The sequence below is a fragment of the Centruroides sculpturatus genome, unplaced genomic scaffold, assembly GCF_000671375.1.
Source record: "Centruroides sculpturatus isolate CEXI.00-Female unplaced genomic scaffold, Cexi_2.0 scaffold1455, whole genome shotgun sequence".
NCBI classification, from domain to species: domain Eukaryota; kingdom Metazoa; phylum Arthropoda; class Arachnida; order Scorpiones; family Buthidae; genus Centruroides; species Centruroides sculpturatus.
The window spans coordinates 16,894-44,550 of record NW_019385681.1 but is presented as its reverse complement, the minus strand read 5'-3'; the positions used below and the strand labels follow the sequence as shown (position 1 = coordinate 44,550).

General features: G+C 29.3%; 1 protein-coding gene across 1 annotated transcript in view; it reads left to right on the top strand.

Moving 5' to 3' along the window:
* The window catches only part of LOC111641147 (cytoplasmic tRNA 2-thiolation protein 2-like), a 28,845-nt gene extending 1,975 nt beyond the window's left edge, over nucleotides 1-26,870 (top strand). The window contains exons 2-10 of the mRNA XM_023387272.1: nucleotides 793-861; nucleotides 2,434-2,572; nucleotides 10,231-10,291; nucleotides 12,128-12,234; nucleotides 22,440-22,591; nucleotides 24,044-24,179; nucleotides 24,298-24,344; nucleotides 25,796-25,877; nucleotides 26,832-26,870. Coding sequence (XP_023243040.1) covers nucleotides 793-861; nucleotides 2,434-2,572; nucleotides 10,231-10,291; nucleotides 12,128-12,234; nucleotides 22,440-22,591; nucleotides 24,044-24,179; nucleotides 24,298-24,344; nucleotides 25,796-25,877; nucleotides 26,832-26,870 — 832 coding nt within the window. The remainder of the gene's footprint in view (nucleotides 1-792; nucleotides 862-2,433; nucleotides 2,573-10,230; nucleotides 10,292-12,127; nucleotides 12,235-22,439; nucleotides 22,592-24,043; nucleotides 24,180-24,297; nucleotides 24,345-25,795; nucleotides 25,878-26,831) is intronic.
* Nucleotides 26,871-27,657: the final 787 nt, after the last annotated feature.

Below are 27,657 nucleotides of genomic sequence, written 5' to 3'. Positions count from 1 at the left end.
TTTGGAGGATTGTAGAGGATGAAATTTTGAATGTTTTGATATAAGGAACCTATAGCTGGAAATTTGAACTAGTGTCTACAGCGGTAGGAAGTGCTTGACCACCTTTCACTGTGGTAGCTACCCTTCTGTCCATTGACATCATATTATTGCTGCGGAAGGAAGACTGTAAACACACAACTACAATGGTCTAACTGAGCCTGTGTATAGGACGTTGTGTACTTAGTGCTTGTCGTCCTTCAGGTCACCCCTTGTGTTTACTGGCATTGTGCTGCAAACACACAACTAGTCAACATGAGTCCCTTGTGTACGCAACACCTGTAGGAACAGTTCATGAGCTTACGGAGCACATCTTTGCAGCATTTAATACAATCAGAGGGGAGCATGGCATCTTACACAGAGTCGTACAAAACATGCATTTTGTTGCATTCTTCGTATGTAACAAAATTGGTGGTCGTCACATTTAACATTTACTCTAAAGTAGTGCAGCCACTGATTCAATGTACAGTTTGATTGTACTCTACTGTTTTGTCAATAAAACTTGTCATAAATACTGTATTCTGCTGTTTCATTCAGCATACTGATTGCATAGAACATGCAAAGTGCTGTAGAAACTTTATATCACATTTCTGGCTATAGCTTCCTTATATCAAAACATTCAAAATTTCATCCTCTAAAGTCTCCCAAATTTTTAAAACATTATTCCAATACACCCTGTATAAACACCTAAAATATACATGCATATATACTACAATATGTAAATGATTAGAAGTAACAAAATATTTTATTTTCCAGGGCTAAAAGTTTATGTAGAAGATGTAACGAAAAAGCATCTATAGTTCATGGAAAGGATTCTTTTTGTCGGTATGAATTTGAATGTTTTTAAAAATATATTTTCAGTATTTATAGATAATAAAAAAATCATTGAAAGAGGTCTGCTTTTGTTTCTTATACAATGTGATTGTAAACTCCCTCAGTAGTGGTCAGGGAAATGAGAGGATCTTCCTGGAACAAAGTAATGACTAATGACTCAGGCAGACCACATGTCGAAAGAGTTAAAGTAAGTTATGATGTCATCATATGGCCAAACCACTACAGAAGGACTTTATGATTGCACTGTATTAATATCAACTAGTATATAAATACTAGTTTTAAGAACTGAAAAATAAATAATTTATTTATTTCATCTATCTTTAGGCCATAATCTTTAATCAAAATATGGGGCAGTGTACCTGCATTGTACAGTATATGTAAATATAAAAAATGTTGACAATGACATGAGGAAACAAGCAGATGGACATTTGCTTTATATGTGAAATAGACGTTTTTAAAAAATTTAAAACATTTGTAATCTTAAATAAATAATAATAATAGTAATAAATAGTACCAATGTTAAAAATAATTATTTAACAGTGTATACACATACAGAGTATTTTGATAATTCCTTATAATACAATAACATTTTACTCTGTAAAATTTACAGTTTTATAAAAGTTTTTTAACTAAATTAAAAATTTTGTGCTTATCAGAGTATTTTTGACAAAAAATTATTAAAAATTTTAAAAAACTATAGAAAATTATTAGATTATCACTACTTTATCATCTAAGTAAAAGATATACAATGATAACATATATCAGACATTTATGCAATAATCAGTATTATTGCAATTAAAATTGTTTCTGGAGATGTTATACAAAAAACTGATTGATAAGCAGACTTAAAAAGAATTGAACAAATCATCAATTATACTATCCAAACTATTCCATTCCATTTTCATCTCTAGACATGTAAATTTAGAATTAGAAAACAATAAATGAAACATAAATCCAGTTAGTGTGAATGAAACAAGTTTTTATGATTTTTCAATGAATTGAAATGTTTTGTAATGTATTTAATATAAAAATTAACATAAAAGAATGTGTTTCAAAAAGACATTAGTCAGGAAGATAGTTAATCAGATGATCTAATAATTTTTTATTAATAAGCACTTGTTAGTTCCAAGTCATACAATGAATTTTCAAATAATGACATTAAGTTACAAATCATATAAATTTTCAAGAGTGTGGAATTAGACAATTTAAAAGAATTATTTTTACAAATATTTGGGATAATATGTTCTTTTCTGATAAAGCTGACTTTTGAAACTTTTGATATAATGAAGACAACAAAGTTCAAACATCTCAGTTTTGCATAGAAAATAACAAAGTTTTGCAATTGGAATTTATATATATATATTTATTCTTCTTGTGATTTATTAATTATAATAATAAATACATAGAGTAAATTATTTTCTTTTCAATATATCAATACATATTCTGGAATTTTGTTTATAAAATTGTTCAAAATGAAATCAGTGTAAGGAATTTTCATCATAACAAATTATTATTTATATTTACATTTTGCTGTTCTTAAATAAATAAATAAATAATTTTTAGTTCCTGTTTCTTGGCCTACTGTACACACAAATTTCGTGGAACATTAGGTAAATCTAAACAAATAAAAAGAGGAGAGAAGATCTTAATTGCATTTTCTGGTGGAATGTCATCATCTGCTATGTTACATATGATAAAAGAAGTAAGTAAATATTATACATTAAAGTGTTTTTGATAAATCTGAAACTTTAGAACTGTCAATTATTTATTTAAAGTTTCATTTTTTTCTTTTACATGCACTTATTTCATTGATACTTTACAGTTCTGATGAAAAAATTAGAATTTATTATTCTGTAGCTGTCCAGTACTTTATTGTTCTACAAAGATACATATATAATATACAAGTATTTTTTATTATATATTATCTCACTTTGTGACTTTGCTGTAATGTGATTTCAAAAAATCAAAATAGACTGTTAAATCACTATATGTCTATATCTACAATTAAACTACCCTACATGTAGTGGATTATAAATGTTCAGTCCTTCTCAGCTGGTAAATCTGAACCATTACAAAGAATAATTTTGTTGTTTTTAATTATAATAAACCCTGAATAGATCCATAATAGACCATATTTTATGACCAATCCTTTAACAGAGTTGAAACTTGCCAATCCACCAAGCCAGATCATTCAAAGGGATGAGGAAAGAACCAGACTAAATTCTTACTTTGGTTGATTCATCTGATTAAATTTTAAGTTACAGATGTACTAATTAGAAAAATACTGTTATATTTCTATCTAAATTTTAAGTAATTATTTTTATTTTGGAAATGTGTGCCTATATATCCATGTAAAAGTTGATTTGCTTTATATGACTAGTTTATGTGATACTTTCTTGAAACGGTTGTGTAATCTGGGGATGTATAAATCAGATTTATTAGCCTAATTAATAATTAAATATTATTTTTTCTGTAATTTTTACATTATATACTGCAAGTCCTTATTTATCTCAAATATATATCTAATTTATATATAACTATATTAGTTACTATAATTATAAATATACATTTAAATTTTCTCACTTGTTTTGCATAAAAACTGAAATGCAGAAAAAATAATTTAGAGTAAATTCTGATTTTTTTCCCTTTTATTAATGATAGTCTCTTATAAAAAGATTTGAAAGATTGTAACAATTATTGATTTAGTTATAAGTTTAAAAATAGTCAAAGTTATAATTAAAACATTTTGAATTTTAATTATTATATTAAAATTATTATTATAATAATAATTTATTTCCAAGGAAATTTTCCCCTATTTTGGGGGGTATACCAAATAACAATATAATTTAACATTTTACTTTACATGATTGTATAATAAGAAACACAATAAAAAATTAATTAGTAAGTCATCATGACTTGACAATATAATATTAATTAATGTTTTAAACAACTTAGAGAGAGTAAAATTTATCTTAATAATACATTTTCTGAATTTAGGTTGTAATGTTGAGCCAGTGGTTAAGTATTACAAGAAATTTTTTCAGAATATTTTACAAAAAAATTAAAAATTTTATAAGCATCTTTTTTATTGATATTATTTAATTTATTTTTGAAGTCGATAGGTGAATCTATACAGCAGATATTTTTGATATTGCATTGTTCACGTATATTATCCAAGGGTTGGCAATTTTGCAGGAGGTGAAGCACAGAAAAATCCTCTTGTTGACATAACAGGCAGCGTGTATTTAAAAGATTTATATAAGTATTATTAATTAGAATCGAATATTTATTTAGTCGTAATTGAATTATTAATCGTTTTACATTCAGATCAAGTGGTAGCCATATATAGGGTTGGAAGGAAGGGATATTTAAAATATTGTTGTACCAAGGGTGATAATTACATTGGTTTAAAGAAAGTTGATCTCTGTTGATTGATTGAGCAATAGCAGAATCCATCAACAGGGAGTAACCATATTTCCAATTGAATATTCTTGAATTGAGTCTGTAAATAATTGTTCCGACACTCCAAAAGTATTTAATATTCTTCGAATTTTGTAGTGCCATAACTGTTTATTATTGTTGTTTTTACTTTGTTTAGCCATTTCTTGATATAATAATCTAATATTTTCATCGCTTTTATATTTAAGTCTATAGTAAAATTTTATAATTCTTTTTAATAATTGAGGAAAGATCCAAGAACGTGATGTTTCGTGTCGAATGGCATATCCAGGTATGGTTTTTTCTAATTGTAGTAATTTACGTAAGAAGTAAATATGCAGAAATTCAAGGCTGTAGATATAATCCAAACCCCAAATTGGACTGGCGTAATAAATGATAGGACTTATTGTAGTATTATAGAGTTTAAGATGAATGTTTAAATTTGATGTTTTCATTGTTGAACATAAAAATAAGAGGTTATCGATTGCCTTTTTAACCCGAACATTTAATTTTAACACTTGATATTTAAAGGTTAAGTTCCAATCAAATTCTACTCTTAAATATTTGACTTCATTAGTTATTTGCAGTAGAGTATTTTCATGATAAATTTTCGAGTCCTTATCAGCTAGTTTTTTATTTTTACGAAAAATGACAATGTTAGTTTTTGTAGGATTTATTTCAAGATAAATTGAGTTGAGATATTGGTTGAGTTGATTGATTTTGCGTTGCAGAGATATTTTATTAGGAGCTAAAATAACTAGATCATCGGCGAAAAGGATATAATGAAAAGAGATATTGTTTATTTCAATGCTATCTGAGGAGTAATTAAAGAGTTGGTCAATGTCCCTTAGATAAAAGTTAAATAGATATGGTGACAGTGGGTCTCCTTGAAGTATTCCACGTGAAAGATTTAGAGGTAGAGATATCGAGTTTCCTTGTTTAATTCTTATAGTATAATTTCCATATAACTTTTTTATTATAGATGTGAATTTAACGCTTGCACCACTAGCTTTTAATTTGTTTATTAATAAAGGTACATGAATTGAATCAAAAGCTTTTTTAATGTCGATAAATGCGGCATAAACTTTCCTATGTTTTTTTATAAGATGCAATTGAATTATCATTAGTAAAATAAATATGGCAGATTCTGTTCCTTTATTTTTTTTGAAGGCATATTGAAATTTAGCTTCTAATTCGTTAATTTTGGTCCATTGTTGAAATCTATTTGCTAACATAGAGGTAAAACATTTTCTTAGCGTTGATAGTAGTGCAATGGGTCTATAGTTATTTGGTGATGATTTATCACCTTTTTTATATATCATGGTTAAATTAACTGTATTCCAGGAGTCAGGAAAAGTAGATGTTTTGTACATAACATTATAAAGATGAAGTAATTTTGATCTAGAACTGTTAGACATTAATTTTAAAAATTTCGTAGGAATATTATCATAACCTGGAGTTGTATGGGTTTTAGTTTTTTGAATTGCGTTATTTAATTCGTCAATTGTGAAGTCGGCATCCAGATGTTCGTCATAATCTTTTGCGTTATTAATTATTGGAGGTTTTAAATAAATACTTGGATAATGTTGAAAAAAATTTTTCCAGGTATCAAAATCGATAATTGGAGAGATTTCATTTATACATGGTTTTGGTCGATATCTCCTTACAATAGACCAAAAAAATTTATTATCCTTATATACAAGTATTTTTTATTATATATTATCTCACTTTGTGACTTTGCTGTAATGTGATTTCAAAAAATCAAAATAGACTGTTAAATCACTATATGTCTATATCTACAATTAAACTACCCTACATGTAGTGGATTATAAATGTTCAGTCCTTNTTTCATTTATACATGGTTTTGGTCGATATCTCCTTACAATAGACCAAAAAAATTTATTATCCTTATTACATTGAATTAGATTTAATTCAAGCTTTCTAAAGTAATTTTTCTTTTTTGTCTTAATTAAGTTATTATACATTCGTTTAGCTTCCTTATATTTGTTATAGTTGATTTTGTTTGAATTTTTTCTGAACATTTTTAATTTTATTAATTTTTCCTTTTTCGTTTTGTAGCAGTCGTAATCGAACCATCCCTGTCCAAATTCTTTGTGAAATTTCTTTCTGTCGCTATCCACAATTATGTAATTATTCATTATATTTATCATTAAGTTATATATTTCTTCACTGTTGCATTCTGTAATTTTCGGGATGTTATCTAATCGGTTTTCAAATTCATTGGCGTATCTATTTGATTTATATTGTAAATTTGTCTTTTTATTTAAGGTGTTTTTAGAATTTTTTCCCAAAAATAATAAAAAGGTTGCTTTTGTAGGAAGATGATCCGAAATATCAAATTCAAGAATTTCAAAATTCGAACAATAATCCAATAACAATTCAGAACATATCGTATAATCTATAGTTGATCTTCCATTGTGAGTTAGGCAAGTATATTCTGCAGAAATATCGTTCTTAAGTCGTCCATTAAGTATATACATTTTAAGGTTTTTTATTACTTCGATTAACTTTTGACCGAGGCTATTTAAGTACTTATCCAAAAGATAAGTACTTTTTTGATTGTCGGTTATTTTGTATTAAAAAGTTGTTACCAGTGTATTTGGAGTCCATTTTCTCTGCAATCCTCGCATTGAAGTCACCCACTATTATAGAGTAAGGAGTCGTATATTGCCAAAGTTCTATTTGTTTAGATATTTTGTTCAATGTTGATATGTCTTCAGGTGGAATGTATGTGAGCATCAGAGTTATTAGGTTATTCATATTATTAATAAAAGTTGGTTTCATAAACTGGATGAGGAGTAGAATGAAGTTATTAGATTTTTTTGACTGTAGAATTTTACAAAGACCTTTTTTTATTAATAAGCAAAGACCTCCACTAGGACGGCCTGGGCCTATTGATTTTTTTGCTAAAGTTGATTCTGTTGTAAAATTTTCAAAGAGGTTTGAGTTGTAGATTGATTCTGAAGTTATCCAGGTTTCGGTTATTGCAATAATATCCGGATCGTATTTCGATTTAAAAACGTTTAATTGTGAAATTTTATTTTTAAGACCTTGGCTATTCCAATTTATTATTGTTAAAGATTGATTATTAGAATATGGTTTGTGGAATTGAGTTTTCTCACTCCTGTTGATCTGTCATTTAGTTAAGGCCGTTATTCTTGATGATGGAAGAAACGTATCAACATGTACCAGTTTTCCCATACTTAAGCTGTAAGTTATCTTTTCACGCTCAATTATTAAAATATCGTTTCGTAATTTCACCTGGGGATTTTGTTTTCGTAGTTCATAAAAAGTTGGTAGGAGAAATTTACGTCTAGTTCTTGAATTATTGGTTATATCCGGGGAGATCTGTACTTTTTGCCATTCTTCAAGAAGATTTTGTTGTTTACTACGTATAAATGAAGAAAAGATAAGATCTCTCATGTGGTTATTCTGAAAGGTGATTCTAATTGTTAAGTTTGAAGTTTTCGATAATTGAATTATCTCAAGTATATCCTTTTGAGTTATTTCTTGTAAATTTAATGTATTAATAATAAAGTTAAGTATTTCTGCTTTTGAAATGTTTTTATGATTTGGATAGTTGTACATAATTATATTANAATAACTATTTTTGATAAAGTGTTTAAATGAATTTGCATTCAAATTTTTAATTAAATATAAACTGGTTGTAAGAAATTCTGTGATTTATTACTGTAATTTCCTAATATCAGTGATTTTTAATGTGTGATGTGGTCACAGTTTACTTAGAGGAAAGCAAATATTCTTTTTTAGTTTCCAAGCTTAAATTACTGGTAATTGAAAGTGTAGTTAAGAAAATGAGTGAACACAACAGATATAGCTATTATTATAAATATCCTTACTGTAAGTATATAATGGGTGGACAAGCAAGAGTTCAGTGGGAGCTGAAATGTAGGTTTTGCAAAATGCAAGGGAGCCGCAGTTCTGTACTTTTTTATTCTGTACCTCAGTTCTGTACAGTGATTTTATTATATAATATAAATATAATATAAAACAAATATTGAAATTTTTAATAAACATATTTTCAAAAATTTGTGGAAATAAAATTGTAAAAACAATAATAAAAAGCAGAAATTATCACTTTCAGCAAGAGCCACATGTAACTCAAAAAGAGCTGCATTTGCCCATGTCTGGTATATAACATATACTCAATTTTGTGAAAGTTGCAAATGAAATTACAAATCATTCAATAAACATAGAAAATGAACTAAACATCCTAAAAACACACAAAAACAACTGTTTAATGAGTTCCTAATTTTAAGTATATTTTATAAGCTTATATAATTTCCTTTTATTATTATTGGATATCCTGAAGTGAAAAAATACATGAAACAAAATTTTGGTCATTCCAACAATTTTTGGTTAATGTTTATGAACAACAGCATTTTTACTTTCTTACCAGAAAGGCAACTTGCCTGTCATTTAATCATGCTTGTCACAATTTAAAAAAGGAAATAGGTAACAGATTATTAATTACATGATCAACACTCCAATGATTGCACTTTCCTTAAGTAACACAATCATGGTTTACAACTGTGATTTTTACTTTTCTGGCTCTGTTATGTATAACAGAGGGAAAGTGTGGCAATTGGTCAAAAAATGACCACCTCAGATTTTTATATTTTCAGACTTCGGATTTTGAAACATCGAGAAATGAAAAAATATTTGGGGTTTTTTTTATATGTATGGATGTTAGTGTGTGTATGTGGGCAGACGTAATTTTGTTCACCCTCTTTGAAACTTAATGACTCCCTGTGCTTTTTGTTGAACATTTCTGAAATTTTGCAGGGAGGTTTGTATATTAGGGGGATTGATGCTATTAAATTTTGATGATTAAAGGTTGAGGAGGTGGAGAGATAAAGGGGGTTGTATATCATGTCTCTAGTAGGATCAGACTTAATGACTATTTTACTCATTAGCATTTATAATGTTTTTAAAACTTTAAAATTCACCCCTACCCTTGAAATTAAGTTTTTTTGCCATTTTATAATAGTTAAAAATATAAAGTTTTTTAATAAAATATGATAACAGATGGTGCTGGAAAGTTAAGCAACTCGTTGCTGTATTTTTTTTTACTAGCATTTGTTGAACTAAAAATAATTCTATTTTCTTTATCTATAGCAAAATTTCTCAATAGTGGCCATCTGCAGGAATTGTAAAATATCTGCTATTGAGAAGTACTAATTATTAGGAAGAAACCAGAAAATGAGTTTATAATTTTCAACATTTTAAAGTTATTATACAAGCTTATAAAATTAATTTTTAATCTTTTTAGATGTTTACATAAAACTAAAAAGAAAATAGTCCAAACTTGTATGTTTTTTCATATTTCTATTTGTATGCAATGCTCTTTTAAAGTTTTGATTTCCTCATTCTTTGTTCAAAACTTGACTTTTTTCCTTGTTTGTTTTAGCTGACAAATTACATACACTTAATTTTTACTAAATCATCTTTTTACTTCAACACTAAACATTTAATTTCTGAGACAGATGTCATTTTAAGTTTTGAACTTTATTTCTTAAATTTTAATTATATTTATTATTTCATATTTTATTGACGTATTAGTTTAAAGACAGAAGTTTCATTTTAAAATATTTTAGGCTTTGATCCCAGATCTGTTTGATTGGGATAGTGTAAATATTATATCGATTTGACATCATTATTTAAACCTGTTTATTAAGAGTTTTACTACACTATATACAAATTTGTTGTGATTTTTTTATGAAAAATTTGAATACATAAATTAATTTAAAAAATAAATTATATGATTTACTTTTAATATATAATTTATTTTATTTTGTAACTGTAGTTATTTATATGACATTAAATTAGTTTTATTACATATATTGTTAAACTTTAATGTGTTTTTATGTACTAATTCAGGGGTTAAAAGAAGCTTCACACAAAAGACTAAGTTTCCATCCTATTTTACTTTTCATTGATGGTAAGTACATAAATTTCTAGATACAATTTATTTATAATAACTTGAATGGATTAATATATATGATGAATCCCATTTTATTTACATTTCTATTTATAAAACTTAGAAAAGTATAAAAATTTGGCAATATAATGCAGAAATTATGGATAATCTATAACTTTATAGGTTTTATTTAATATTTTGGAAGCTATGGTCATGTTTAGAAAGTAATGGATTTCAATCTATCCAATAGATAAGATAAATCTAATATTCACTTCAGTTTGCATATTTAAAGTGATATGGACAATCAGGATGTATCAGTTTCAATATTTCATTATCAATGAAACAATATGCAATATACTTTGTTTTTGATTTTAACTTTTGTTCTTCATTGATGGCAATTGAGACAATGTTTTTTGTAGTTGTCTTCTTATCATTTTAAAAATAGAATTTTCTCCATTTTTTTGTTTTATATTTTGAACAAAAAATCATGGAATTAAATTATAACTTAACATATTTTCAGGAAGCTGAAAATTGAACATTAACCTAATGGCTATAGCTATATCAATACTTTCCAAAGTTTCATGTTGAGCCATTTGGTTAAATATGAAACTTTGGGAAGTACTGCTATAGAGTAACATTGATCCAAAAGAAAAATATTAATGTATATAAAATTATTTCTTTTAGATATGTAGTGTATAAATGTTGAAGAGTCAAAAATAAATTAAACTTTTAATATAACTTTTATTATGTTAACAATATGAATATTTGCAGAAATACTCACATTGTAAACATAACATTGTTCTACCTTTAAAATAAGCACTTTCTATAACTACATACTTCTGCCAACATTCATACTACTTATTAAAACAATCTTTCACTTCAATGTGTTATCTCTTTGATTGAAATCATTACAGCGCTTTTCACTTCTGCTGATTTGAATCTGACCTTTCAGCAGAACTTTCATTTTATTAATGACATGAAAGTCTGCAGGAGTGAGGACAGGTATTGTACATAAAGAGGATGTGGAAGTATGGATATCTGATGTTTTCAGATATTCACTAACTAGCAAATACAATGCATTGTCATATTGGAGAATCCACTTTTTTGCTTGACAGAGATGGGACCATTTTTTTCATTTTACTGCATGTCAGAGGCAATTGATAATGTCAATTTAGGACTTAATGGGTCTACCATTGTAAACAAACTTTTAATGTACCAGGCCTTTTACATTAAAAAAATATCTGAACAAAATGAAAAGGTGCTGCAACAATTGTACTTAAAGAGGGAATGCAGAAGAGGTTGAAAGTTTTCAAAGTATATAGCTGCAGAAAGTACTTATTTTAAAAGTGGTGTTTTATAAGTACTTCTAAAGTTATTATAATAAAAGTTATATTAAAAGTTTGACTTATGACTCTACCACATACTATATATAAGAATGTGAGAACACAGTTTTTAAAATATGACTTTGTTGAGTTGAAGAGATGGTAATTTTGATATAATTTTGACACTAATATCACTAACATCATTATGTATAAAATATTAATATAATCCATATTTGTCTGATTATCCTGCTTTTGTTGTTTTTTTTTTCATTTTATTTAATCAATTGAACAAATGTTCATTATAATTTATTTTATTGAAATTGAATATAATTTTTGTGTATAAACTTACTTTATTTATGATATAATTTGAATTATTTAATTACAAAAGTAATAAAACCTAATAGCATAACTAAAATATTTGTAGATCTTATACAACATGTAAATTTAATAAATTTGATTAAGAAATAAATATTGTCACTTAATAATTTATAAAATAAGTTAACAACAATTAAAAAAATAATTATTAATTTAATAGAAACTTCAATTTTTTCAACAATCAATGATGAAAATGAAGAAAATAAAGAAATTTATAAAGTTATGTTGGATATTGGATTTCCTTCTTATATTACTAGATTAGAAATGGTAATGTATCTTTTTCAGTTATTTTAGGCTTATATTTAGGCTTAGGCTTATATATATATAATATACTGAAATATATATATTTCAGTATATTATATATGTTACCGGCAAAGTATGAAAAGCCGGCATTCTATAGAATACCTACATTGTATATAATGCCTGGCGTTTTTAGACAATCTATGAAATATGAGAATTATTACATACTTTCCCTAGGAATTGTATATAATACCTAGGCATTCTATAGAATGACAAATGCTATTTAGGCAAAGTATGAAAAAAGGTTCTGATAAGGCTATTATATAAATGACGTGCATTCCTCAAAAATACAAATGTTATTCTGAAAAAATAATGAGAGTGCCATTAAAAAAATTTATTCAAAATACGTAAAGAAAAATGAAAGTTGTACAAAACAAAATTTATGCCTTTCTTATTAAGGGAAACAAAATTTTCATATAAAAAATTACAATTAACCTACTTGTTGCAACATGGTAGGCTTGAATGACATTTTGAATTACATTTCATTACATTTTTCACGCAAAGACATTTCATATTTTGGCACTTTGTTTTACACATACATTTGACGAATCCTTGGCCGCTTCCACTGGACTGAGCAATTGCAACTGACCGGAGAGGAATTTCATGGTCAGGAATATCTTCAATTCTAAGCAAGTTCTTGGGGCATGGAGTGAATTGTGATCTCGCATATACTTGTTTTAAAATTCCTTCAGAAGTTCCAAGTCGGTAGAAACCATCCTCTGTCACACTCATTACAATTGCCAATATATTGCGCGAATCACCTCGCCCCTTGTCGACGTCAGGAATAGGAACTCGCACAGTAGTTCCCAAAGAAGCAGTGGGAAATTTTTTTTCCGAATTTATTTTCATTTTTTGGCTTGTATTTCCAGATTGATTTTAGAATTTATTTTACCTTCAATAGCATTTTCAGTTTTGAAACAAAGGGTGCACAAAATATCCATTTCATCATCTTTACTAGCATGGCCACAGAAGGTATGAATTTTTTGACGACATTTTTTGCATGCAAGTGCATCACTTGTTTCCTTTAAACACACACAACAGGTATCAGAAACGGAAATCTCTTCAGTAAGCATGTCTTCATCGTGTTGGTTTACTCCACTAACGACTATAATCTCATCTTGCGTAATCTGATTAGTTTCACCTTTTTCCATTGTTTTGACGCTTTCTATTACTTTTTCTAGCTGCTCCTCTGTATTTATGTCTTTTAATTCTGGTAGAAAAGAAAGCCCTACTTTAGGTTTGCAGCCAAAAAGAGCTTCGTATGGTGTTCTTTTGATCCCAGAATGATAAGCTCTATTTTTCATAAATTGAACGAAACGTAGTCCTTCACTCCAGCGGTCAGATTTGTTGTCCTGCATCCAAGTACAGAGCATATTTTCGATATCTTGATTAGCTCTTTCGACACTACCCTGGCTTTGTGAATGGCGAGGCTTCCCATGGACGATCTTCAGTGCTGGCCAAAACTCCTTCAAGCTGGTCACCACATTATTCGCAAATTCCCTACCATTGTCAGACTGTAATATAGACGGCGCTCCAAGCAACGAGAATATGTCCACTAGGTTGTAGGCTACTTCTTCAGCTCTTTTCGACGTTAGAGACTTAAGAATCACAAATTTTGTGAGATGATCTTGGTACACCATAATAAATTTGTATTCTCTATCTGGCTGAGACTGAAAGTCAATAAGATCTACTTGACAACGGGAATTAAATTCGGAAAAAATCATAGGTTTCACAACAATGCCCTTTTTAATACCTTTCTGTTTTTTCTGGCAAGGTTCACAAAGGTGGATGTACAGTTCAATATCATGACGTGTAACATTTTTGTATTTGATTGAAAGTTCTTTCAACATTCTATCACGTCCTCCGTGTCCAATAGCCAAATGAGCTTCATGAAGTACGTGAAATAACTCTGAGTCCGTGACGTAATACTGTATAGTACTGACGCCTTCTTTAACAGGATAAATGAGTTTACTTTTGTTTTCTACAATCATCACATCATAGCGATTCAGCAACCAATAGTCCCTGGGTTCCTTCTTAGTAGTCATTTTGGCTTTTTGTACATCATTTATTAACTTCTGGTAAGTAGTTTCGGTTAAGAAAATACTGTTTTTTGCAGCATTAACTCGAATTTTGCACAGTTCATCATCGAATCGTTGTTTCATGTCTATAGACCATGACACCTTCTCCAACACTACAGCTTGCTCCTCCATTTTCATGGACCACAGTAAAAAACTAATTTTTTGTTGAACAAATTTAAGTAAAATTGTGTATTTTGACACTCCCGAATAAACCGCAAAGTGCAACTGACAAATTCTAAGCCTGAGCCGCTCGTTAAAAGTCATGTGCCTTGCCACGTGATATTTGAAACTAAACGGAGATGTATTTCATACTTTGCCGGTTTCTCATTTGGCATTCTATAGAATGCCTAGGAAATCTATAAAATATAAATCATTTCATAGATTGCCGGCTAGTTTTAGGCATTATATACAATGCCTAGGCATTCTATAGAATGCCGGATTTCAAACTTTGCCGGTAACATATATAATAAAATTCTCTAAGCCCAATACTAATAGCAAATTTTTCAGCTTGATTTATTAAGGCATTCATTTGGTTGATCAAAATATTGTAATTGGATATAAATATGAATGAATGATGATTGAGTAAAAAGATAATAAAGTGAAGTAAAACCTGCATATAATATGAACCCATCTGCATCTTCTTTGAGGCAGGAAAAAACACATTGTTGGTAATTTATGGGACAATCGCTCAGAAAGGAGCATGACCCTACCTTGGGGAAAGCAGTGGTGTTCAACAACCCCCAAAATCCAAATCATTTCCCTAGCAAGAGGTCAGGGACCAATGAAGATGTGACCAACCAGTTCAGAACAACGAGAAATTGAGATTTTGGAAGAAAATGGGATAAAAACTCAGACTTTCAAGGACACGAGGAGGTTATGGTTGAGGTTGCACTATAATTAGATGCACTGCTACAAGAATATACTGAAATATGTTTTTTTAATTAATATCTTACTCAAAATATTTTAATCAATACACACTGTTTATTTCTTTAATGAAAAATACAATACTTCAACCAAATGATTGCTTTAAACCAGGGGTTACCAAGCTTTTTTCACAGTGGGCCAGATAACTGAGAGAATGTGACGAGCACAGGCCACATAACCATTTTGTTCAATACAATACACTGAATACACAAAATATAGACAACCAACATATTTATTTAACAATACACAAACACAATTGCTGCAGCAAGCTTGTAATTGCTTTTCTTAGAAACTTCATTGCAGGTACTTACACAAAATGCACTCTGATATGTTACATTTTCATAAAGAGGATGAAGACTCGGGACTACTCATTGGTATTGCCCGAGTGTGAAGAAGAGTAAAGGAAAGGTAGTTAAGGGAAGAGGTGAAGGGGAAAGAGTAAAGCGAGATAGGAAAGGGGATGAAAAGGGAAAGTTTCATGGGCGCCCAGCCTGTTTTATTAAGAATCAAATGAAACATACAGATATGGCTCCTGGCCATCAGATACAGACAATAATTGCAATATTTACAGTATGTACAATTGAAGACAGTTTGATTACACGTAGTTTGAAAACAATTTTAACCGAAAAAACAGAAGAACATAAATCAAATCAATATTTTGAACAAATACAGTTCTTGCCTGTCAGAATACAGACGATAAATAAACTTTTAACAAAATATTTTAAGGAAAATGATTACACACAGAATGATCAAATTTACTAATCGAAAATACAATAGTAATTAGACAACATTAATTAATGTATTAATCAAATATGGCTTCTCGCCATCAAAAAACATAAATTATACATTGATGAAATCTGAATCTTACAGTTATCACCGAAAGTAAAGTATTACAATAAATTAACTTAAACTATATATCGAAAAGGTTATAACAAATACGGCTTTTCGCCGTCTAGTACAAAATAATTAGAAACAAATGTAGGGGCAACTGAACCATGTAGATCGATAGAGGGTGTAGAGACAAGAACACTAATGTGTTCTTTTAAAGTTCGTCTCAAGCGCTTTAGTCTTCTTAATAAAAGTTTGAAGTTCATAAAAGAGTTCTTTTTCAGTTACGAGATGGTGTAGTTCGCATGGCCAATTGAACCCGTGTTGCAATGTTTGTTGAATTAAAGAGCTTCTTTCTCTGTTATAGTTGCTGCAGTAGAAGATCAAGTGATCGACATCTTGGACCGATGCACCATCGCAACTGCATGTTTCTTCGTCGGAAAGACCGAATCGATGAAGGTAGTGCTTCAGATTCCCATGTCCGGTGAATGTCTGTGTCATGATGTAACCAATATTCAAATGTTTCATGGCAAGGCGCTGTTGAATACATGGGAAAAATTTAAAGGTGATTCTTCCTGTATCACCATTTTCCCAATCCACTTGCCACAGCTGAAGGGCAGTTTGTTGAATCAGATCCTTGATGTTTTTCTTGGTAAGAGCAGTATAGATGATCTCACCATTCTCATTAGCATGCTTTTTCGCTAGTCTATCTGCTTCTTCATTTCCCTGCACCCCGCTGTGGCCTTTAACCCAAGCGAAGCTGATTTTATAGTTGTGTATATTCTTCAACTTATTCCGGATGTTATTTATCATATCGCAATCAAAATAGTCACTGTTGATACGACGAAGTGAGGTTTGGCTATCCGTACATATACGTAGATGTCCTTTGTAGTCTTTCAATGTGTAAATGTAAGAGATAGCTTGAAATATAGCGTACAATTCGGCATCAGGAACAGAGCAATAGCTGGCTAGTTTAAAGCCGGCTTCATGTTTGAAGTTTGCATTGCCATGTTTAAAATGAATAAAAGATGCTCCTACATTTCTGTTGTTTTTGGAACCATCCGTAAAGATAAAGTTAGTAGGGTATGGTTCTGCATTAATATCAGTGATGTCAGCCTTGTAGTTATTTGTTGGGTGAACGTATTTAGATTTCTCTTTGATTATTCCATTATTGACAAAGGTCTGTAAAAAATTATAATCCAGATTAGGGAGGCAACCGATATCCGCATACTTCGTAAGATTGTTGAGGCCTTCTTTTGTAATCTGTATATTGTTGAATGTCCATGTCCATGTTAGCATTTTAACTTTCAGGTATAATGGAGTACACCCTGCTAATACTTGCAATGCCGCGTTGGACGTTGTCCTATATGCTCTACACATTCTGATGAGTATCGGTCGTTGTATGGATTGAATCTTACGTTTGAAGTTAATATTGTCAATTTTTTCGCCCCAAAACGGAGCACCATATAAAATAGCTGGTTCGATGCATGCTTTATTTAGCATTGTAATTGCTTTCCCACTGAGGCCCCACTCCTTGTGAGCAATACTTAACATGGCATTCATTGTTTTGCTTATTTTACTTGCGATGTAATCTAAATGTTTAGTCCAGGTTAAGCTACAATCAATCATTACTCCTAAATATTTCATCACGTTAACATTTTTAATCCTATTTCCATTAATGGTTATTTTGAAAGCCTTTTGAAGTTGTTTTCCTTTTGAGAGAACCATATTCTCACACTTATCATAATTGATGTCAAGTTTATTCTGTTTGCTCCAATTGTATATTTTATGCAGTATCATGTTTGCTTTCTCTTGTAGTCTTTTTCCATACCTATGTGAAATCATGAGCACAGTGTCATCCGCGTAGCTTTGTAGTCTCCAATTATCTTCGTTATGTTCGTTCAATTTAAGGAGGTCGTTGCAAACAATGTTCCAAAGCCCAGGGCCCGACCTTGACCCCTGTGGGCAACCTCTAAAAATAGAGCGTATGACATTTCCTCTTTGATGGTATACTCCTGCTGTTCTCTCTGTTAAATAACTCTTAAGGATGGTAAATAGATTTTTCGGACATCCGGCCTGTCGAAGCTGATGAAAAAGCGCTGGCCACCATAAAGTATTGAAAGCATTTCTGTAATCTATGGTAACTATCAACACATGTTCATTACGAGTCCATGCTTCTTTAATAAAAGTAATAAGTCTATATAACGCATGATAGGTGGAATGCTGTTTAGTAAATTCATACTGCTCTTTGTGCATCCAATTATTATTATATAAGTGGAAGTTTATTCTTTCAATAATTAAACCATCCAGTACCTTGCTGGGTATGGATAAGAGACTAATTGGTCTATACTGAGTTGGTTTAAAATGGCCAGTTGTCCCGGGTTTCGGTATAAATTTAATTGCTGCCTCTTTCCAAATTCTTGGAAAACATCCCTCTTCAAGGCATTTGTTATATGTATATATGAAAGAGCCACCGGCACAGCGTTGAATGCATGTTTTAACATTTCTGGGGTTATGCCATCTGGCCCTGGCGCTTTTCTATTTTTAACTGATTTTATAGCTTATTTCTAGGAATGTAAAAGGTCTATCCTCCTCTGTGTCTGGAAGAACTGATGCATTTCTTCTAATATTTGCTTGAATATTGTTATCATCTTCTTCGTTATCATTAGGAAAGTGTGTATCAAGAAGGTAATTGACCATTTCCGTATAATCTGTAGTATAAGTGCCATCTGATTTAAGAATGTTAGCTGGAATTTCTGCCCTTGTTCTCTTTTTACACACTACGTAGTAGGGTTCACTCCACACGTTTGTTTTGCTAGCTAGCGTGCAGAACTTATGCCAAGCTTGGCTCCGGGCTTTATTTATGTTTGTCTTATAATTATTAAAACATTGTAAGTATTCTCTTCTCTTCACAGATTTTTCCTCCGGGTCAGTCTCCGTCCGATATTTCTTTTGAAGCTTACGTGTTTTCCTTCTAAGATCCGAAAGATCGTTATTCCACCAATGAGCATTATTCCTAGTAATCTGTTTATAATGTGTGGAAAGATGGTAAGATTCAATAATACAGTAGTTAAGATGCTCGGCTAATGAGTCCACGTCCATGTTGTATATCTGTTTGGAGGCCCAAAAAGTGTTAAAGTATATTTTGAAAGTATTCCAGTCTGTAAAACCTTTAAGGCTGTTGTCAGTCTTTAGTGCCGGAGTGTTAATGACCTTCCAAATAATGTATCTATGGTCACTGGCTGTTATATCTTCTACAGTTTCGCATTTATCAATATATTTAAGAGCGTAACTGTTTGCAGCAGAAATGTCCACCCAACTTTCTCCTCTGTGTGTAAAGAAAGTTGGTAAATTACTGGTATTGCAAGAAACCATGTTGTGGCTGGATAAGAAGTCTGAGTTTCCTGCCCCGTACATCTTCAATCGGGCTAAACCACAATGGCGACTTCGCATTGCAGTCACCGGCTATAATCCAGGGTGAATTCTTAATATGTTTGCTGATGTCATCTAATTTAATCAGAAGATCCTGTATCTCTGCATATGGCGAGCCGTACACCAAAGTAATGTACAATATTTTATTCCTGTGAGAAATCTGGACCGTGGTAATATAATCCAAACTGAGTAAAGGGCAGAAGTCCATGTTTAAGTCTTTATTTGGAGCTAGAATCCCCGTTTTCGGTGTCGTGAAAAGGCCTTTGGGAGGGAATGTTTTCCAGTTACCAAACCGAACAATGCCACCGTCTAAAGTATACGGCTCCTGTATAATTATCACATCCGCTTTCTTTTCTGTGACTGTCTTAATCAGAAGGGAAGAGGCTGCTTTACATTTCTCCGCATTAATTTGAATAATAGTGATATCAGCATTTTGATTTGTAGTCCCTTGTACACTGTGTAAATATGGTGTCCCTGTTAGATTACCAGTAGCATTAGATCCCATAGTCTGTTTGTTTAATTTTCTGAGCTTTCAATTTTTGTAATGTAAAACATATTTTGTTATACGCATTATGATTTGTCGGGACTTTTTTTGTTGCAGGTTGCTCTCTATTATACTTTATGCAATTAATGCAACACGGTGTTTTTTGTTTTTCATTGCATTCATTGAATTTATGTTCTTTCGTGCAATGACTGCAGTGGGCTTTCTCGGTACAGTCCTTTGCCATATGGTTGAAGCCGGCGCATTGAAAGCACCTAATAATTGGTATAAAGTCATCTAGTTTAATGTTTGCCCATGCCAACGAAAGATATCTGTGTTTGATTAGTAAATTTCTAATATAGGGTGAGACTGATATTACCACATGATGACAATTTTCTCTTATATTTCCTCTAGTAATTATAGTGCTGATTCTACATGTTTCTAAAAATTCTTCCTTACTGAGTTCTCCCCAAATGTTGTTTTGATTGTATACCATTTCTAAAAGACTGTCATTTTCAACAGATTCTGGGACATTAAGAAGAATTATTCGTGGTTTCCGTCCTTCAGCTATGTGGCATCTAATTTTTTCTTTAGTGGATGGAATCTTTTCGATTGCTTTCAATAATTTCTCTCCGTCTTTGTAGCTACCAACCCTAAAGCAAGCTCCTTCATTCCTTATCTTCCTGACTCCTTTAACTTTTAAGCCAATATTAGCTGGGTTTACCTCTGTCATAATCGTATTCACAATGTTATTTATGTCAGTGTGCTCTTCTTGAGCCCCTTGAGAAGGATAAACGAGAACAGCATGTGTTCCACCTGTGCCCTCATTGTTAATCTTAGATGAGAGAGATTTCGATATTATTTTGGTTGTAGAACTTGAGTTATTAGTAGTTTTCACTATTTCCGCATAAGTTTTCTGTGGGATATTAGGCATTTGTGTCTCTGTGGGTCCTCTTTTATTTTTCCTGATTTCTTTAATTATTCCATACATTTCATGCAGATAACCATATAATTTTCTTGCACATTTCCTTAATTCCAATCTTTGGTTGACTTTGATACTTGAGTTAGTGTTCCCCGGACAGAGGTCAAGTACACGACCAAGTAAGAATTCACTGTCCCTAATCATTTCCTCCTCAGCTGGCTCCCCCCGGTCGTTTTGTGTTTCAGCCAAAATAATTCGTGTCTGCGAAGAATTGATGTCAACGTCATCAAAGGGTGCTAAAACAACCCTGGGATCGTTACATTTCATTTCTCTCCTGATATTGTCCATACTGTCAATGAGCACCTCGAACAATAACCCAGTGAAAAGAGCTCGAGCCCGAGAAAACCAAAGAATAAAAGACAAACCAAAACAAAAACCAAAGAACCCTACAAGCTATGACCCGAGAACTGAAATATAATACTAAAATCCCGAAAAAGAATTCCCCCGAAAAAAAAAACCCAAAATCCTTAAAATCTAAAGTATTTATATAATGAGATCAATAAATATTTAACTAAAGCTTTATTATTATTTAAATTAAATAAACAAACAAACAAAAAAAAAAAACCGTTAACCAAAACCGTTAAAAGTTCGTTACTTTTGAAAATTTCCATAACTGGTAATGCTATAGAATAAAACGCTTATATCACCGTTAAAAATACACCGATCTACCCCAAATTTACACATCTAATACAAAATGATATAGTAAATACAGCCCCCAAATCCGCGTCACTTCCGATTTATCCCCCTCTCGCAAGAGCCTACTGAAAATTGCAAAATTTAAAATCCTTTAGCTCCCACCCTAATTAAGAAAATTATATAATTAATATACCATACGAACCGGGCTGAAGAGCTCTTTCCACGGATGTGTAAACTAAAATGGTATTCCGAGAATAACATACGAAAAGCACACGAAACCAGGAGCCACAACTGACACAACCTTACAGTAACGTCCATTAATGCACTCTGATATCCAAACTCATGAAAAGTCACCAAGTTTTTTATTTCACTTATTTATCTAAAAATCGTATTACTGTAAGATGCAAAAATTAGATTGGACCAGTTTTGGTATTTTTATTTATACTTATTTTAATTATTTGTACATACTAAGTTTATCTACAATCTATGATATTTCCATATAAATAATTATATTTTAGTTTTGTTTGTGGTAAACTGTGGCAGCGGGCCAGATGAGCTGTCCTCGCCCGCTGTCACACTTTGTGCTGTGAAGAGTTTATGCAGAACTAAAATAACATTTCATAAAAAGAGCTAAGTAGTAGAAAATAGTTAAACATAAATATAAAAGATCACAAAATTTAAATCTGAAGATCTGATTATTACAAGAATCTATATGTTGTTTTATTTTTATAGTTTAAAAGTTTATTTTTTTTTAGAAGACTAATTTTATTATGTTTTATTTTTTATTAAGATTTTTTTTGCTTTTCATTAGGTATACCATGATGAGAAGAGTGTATTTTATCAATCTTTGGATGCATCATATTTTAATTTTATTAATTATAACAAAGAGAAAAAATTATTAATGGAAGCTTTAGATAGTTTTAAATCATTGAGTTCTAAAGAAAATTTCATAAAAAATTTAAGGTAGGTTGAAATTCATAATTAATAAATAAAAAGTTTTCTTGAAAGTTTTGAAATATTTCTCAATATAAAATTAAAAAATAGTCTAGGTAATAGAAATATGTTTATATCAAAATTAGGAAGATAATAAGCATTTGCAATATTTAAATTACATTTGCTCTTTATTTATTATTATTTTTTAATAAAAATTAGCAGTAGTTTACAAAGGATATAAAGTTTACTAAGTAAAATCCATGCAAATATGTTTTATAATTTTATAAAATTTATGAATTCTACAATATAATTTATCTTCACATTGCATTAAGAAAAATCACTGAATTAAAGACAGATGAATAATAAATATTCAAATTATTGAGCTTAATCTTGTTAAACAGTCAGAATGAAATGTAGAAATTGGCAGATTGAAAGCTATAAAATAATTAAGAGAAACATTTATTCAAAATATAGTCTCTCCTTGACTTGCAATAGGGTTACATTCCAAGAAACACAAGTTGAAAATAAAAATAAAAAAAATAAATAAATAGGCTATATACAAGATTATATAGTACATAACATTGTGACTTATTCAGAACATAACATGAGTTTAGGCTATTGTTGATTACAATAGCCCAAACTGAGTGATCACCGTAATTGCTATAGTTAGATATTATCTTAAGTTTCTCGTTTTCTCATTGAATCATTCATCAAGAAAGATCATTAATGCATAAGTAGAGCAGCTTGAATTCAAATTTTAAATATTTCTCATGCTTCCACTTTACTTGCATCAGCCATTGTATGTGTGAAATATTGTATGTCAAAACACTAAGTTGAAGAGCATCTTTATATAATTTAATTCTTAGTTGTAGGGCATAGAAAACAATATTTGTTTCACTTAATATTTGATGAGAGAATCTATAAACATTAAGTTGCATAACCATTTAACCAATATAAGAACTATAAATATTTTGTTAGAGCATTGTAAATCATAATTAATGATTAGATTAAATCAACATTTACATTAACATTCAGTCTTTATGTATATTCAATTCATATATTGAAATTCAAAATTTGCTATGAATACAGTTAATTAAGTTGTCAAAATTCAAACTGAAATTTAGAAATCAGTATATTTAATTTAAAACAGTATTTTACAAATCTGTGTACAAAGATATATAGTATTATTACTTCTCCTAATCATTATTATTATTATTATTACTAATTTGAATTTCCAAAATTGACCTTATTTCTAATATGTTTTTAAATAATATTTATAAAATTTGTAGATATAAATTATTAAATTTAGTTGCTTTCATGCTAATCATTAGAAAATTCTGGTATTATATTTAAATTTTATATTCTGCATATTACATTAATTATTTACATTATTATATTGTAAAATTAAATATACATTTACTTTAAAAATTCTTAAAAATGTATTAAAGAGTTTTTACTATTCTATATATTTCATGTTTATAGATATAACTTAATTATGGATATTGCTAAAAATGTTGACTGTTCTAAGATTTTTGTTGGTGAATCTGCCACTTTGCTTGCTATTCGGTTGTTGTCTGATCTTGCTCAAGGATGTGGTGCTAATATAGCTGATGAAACAGTTAAGTAAAAATTGAATAATTTATTATGTTTCATGTGTTTGAATTGTATTTATTATATAATAAAATTGCAAATTGCACTTTTATAAATTAATTATTTTTATTTTTAATTTCCTGTAGGGCTTTGTTGATGGTAGATATGCAATACCAATCCTCAGACCAATGAGGTAGTTTTATATTTTAAATTAATATTTTAATAAATTTATAATAACATATAATAAAATTATAAAGGAATCTATTTAGTTATCTGAAGATGTATTGCACAAACATAAATTTTAATGTATTTTTAGCTCTTTTATTTACCTATTGTTTATTTTATTATCACAGGTTTTATTGTTCGGATGGAAATCTTTTATCTTACTCAGACTTTTCTCATTGTAACTAAAATAAATAAATAAATAAAGAATTTAATTTTGGTTAGTGTTAATTAAGTATTAATAATATATAAATGAGCAGTGAAACTATAAATTTTATAGGAATTTTAATTTTTAGAATGAAACAATTAACGTTTCCTTTATATATGGAATTTCAAAATATTTTTATTTTCAATTTACAAATATCAGTTATAACTTGCATTTTTTTTTTTTATTCAAAATGCACAACAAAGTTTCTGACTAAGAATATTCTGTACAAAAATTTTTTCAACATTTATTTTTAATTATAATAAATGGTTATATGAAAATGAAAATAAGAAATCAGGAAATCTGTTTGGTTATGTAGGTATTATAACTTTCTATATTTTATAAAATTGAATTTAAAAAAAGATAAATTTTTCAAGAAACATTTCCTTTTATACTGACTTCCTGAGATATGTCAGAAAATATAAGTACTAGCACTTATGAGAAAAACTTTATTTACATCAAAAATCTCTTTGGAGGAAACACTTATTTTTAATGTAAATAAAGAGTTTTTCTCATAAAAGCTAGTAGTTATATTTTCTAACATACCTCTGGAAGTAAGTATAAAAAGAAAACAGTTCTCAGAAAATTAATCTTTTCTTTTTTTTACATTTAATTTTAATATAATTTACATTGATCTCATTGGAAATTTTATATTTATTTTCTATATTTTAATATTAAAAACAAAACTGATATTTTAAAAACATTTTCAAAATACAATAATTCAGAAGCTTGAAATACATTTATTAAAAAAGTTTTTTGAATTTAAGTTGATACCTCTTCAGTAATATATATAATTTAATTATTTTATCAATTACCATAATTTAGATAATTGTGTCCTTGAAAATGAGCAGGGAAAGCTCAAAAGCATTTAAGTTTTAAAAATATTTAAATGATTTCTTTAATAAGGCATGTTTTCTTATAATCAAAATAGTTAGCTGTAAGGTATTATTTTATATTCCCATAAAAAAACAGAGATTATCGATAATTTATAAGCACGGTTTTTTAGTATTACATCTTTGTATTGCAACTATTTAAAATTGTTTATACAATATATTTAATAAAATTATTATATTTCATAAATCTAAAATTTAATAATCTAATAATTTGGATTTGGCTTTTAACCTTCATAGTTCACTGATATATATGTTATATATTTTTTTATTATTATTAATATTATTATGTTAAAAAGTTTTTAGAAGTATTTATTATATTTTCAGAGAATTTCTCAACAAAGAAATAGCCATGTACAACCATTTTTTAGATATACCATATCAAGTTAAACAAACATTATCTACAAAGGTGAGCTTAAGTTGGTGTCTGTTTATCTTTATCACAAATCAATATTAATGATGATAAATTTAATACTAATGGCATGAATTAACAAATTAATTAGTTCTTTGCAGAATTAATTAATTTATTAATTTATGCCATTAGTATTAAATTTATCATCATTAGTATTGATTTGTGATAAACTGTACGGAATTAATTATAACAACAAACCTGATTTTTGCCAAGCATAAAATAATTTTATGCTTGGCAAAAATTATTTGGATTAAAATAGAATAGAAATCAAAATTAAAGATCAATGTATTTTTTAATAAATATGTAGCTTTTGATATTTAATTAGTCTTCTATTGTTATTACAATATTAGACCAAATATCTAATTGCTGTCTTTATCAGCAAGCATTGAAAATAGTTACTGAATCTCTTTTATTGATGTAATTGCTATATGTGATAGCCTTGTAAATTTCTAGGACCGCAATGAATTTAGCTAAGTTTTTTCCTTAACTGATTTTATTATATTTGCTCCACTCCAATCAAATTATGTATTATTTAACACATTGACTGCCAACTATGAGACAACTCATAGTTTGTGTTATTGCTTACGTCACCACATATGAGTTATCTCGTAGTTTTTTTACTTTCCATATTTGTGCAGCTACGATGAAATTCGTAGTATATCAGTGTAAATATGAATAGATAGCCTCAGGGGCAAGAACAAAAAATCAAGGTTGGCTTACATGAACAGAACATTTATTAATAAATGAACAGAAAATGTAATCATAAAAAGTTTATTCAAAAGCAAAAGCATATTTTATTGTTTGTGATAATTTTTAAAACAATCTTTCATGCAAAGGACTGGCTTCTCTGGACAGATTGGACAGAAATAATGCATTTCTCAGCATTTTTTAGCTTTGGTACAAATTCAACATGGCTTTGTCAGATGCTGTTTTTTTCTTTTTTTTCGGTAGGTGGGATACTCTGTAAATAATGAAGCTCTTGCAATCTAATGTTTTTGAAACTGGTTGAATCTCTTCTCCAATTAATGCATTGACAAATGCTTCTCTAAACTTTATAAGTTTTATTTTAGAAGAAGTTACTTTTTGAAAAAGTTTGTGCACATTGTGTATATATATCTCTATAATATGTAATGCAACCTTTTTGGGCTATCTAATAGTCTTTCTTAAAGCTGTTTTGATAGCATTTGATCTGATCAGTCAATGCCAGACATTCCTTAATTGTAATCTCGAATTATATTCAGTTTCATCGAACATTTTCCATTGAAATTAAACATTTCTACCATTTCTTCAGGTTCGGAGATGACTTTATCATCACTGTCCTCACTTGAATTCTCAGAAGGTACAGTACTTACATAATCACTACTGTCGTTACCATCCTCACCAAAAATCTTGTCAGATTCTGAATCACTTAGATTACCTTAGTACTCAAGTTGTTTTTCAGTGAATGGTCTTTTCTTATCCATATTTGGGGTATTTATAATTTGATTATAAAAATAATTATAAAACAACACACTCAAGAAAGACGTAAGTGTGATGCACTCAACTCTATATCTGATTTATTACTAACGAATTTAGATGCTCGGCTGTAGCGAAGCTACAGGTCAAATTGTATCTGTGCACGAATAAACTTGTAGTTTGGCTTTAGCAAAGAGCTTTCTGTTACATAAGCCAACTATGAGATAATTTGTAAGATTTTTTTTTTAAAAAACACATTCTATATGCTTTTTGATGATTATTACTATGTACTATAATTAGAGTTTTTAATAATATAATATGA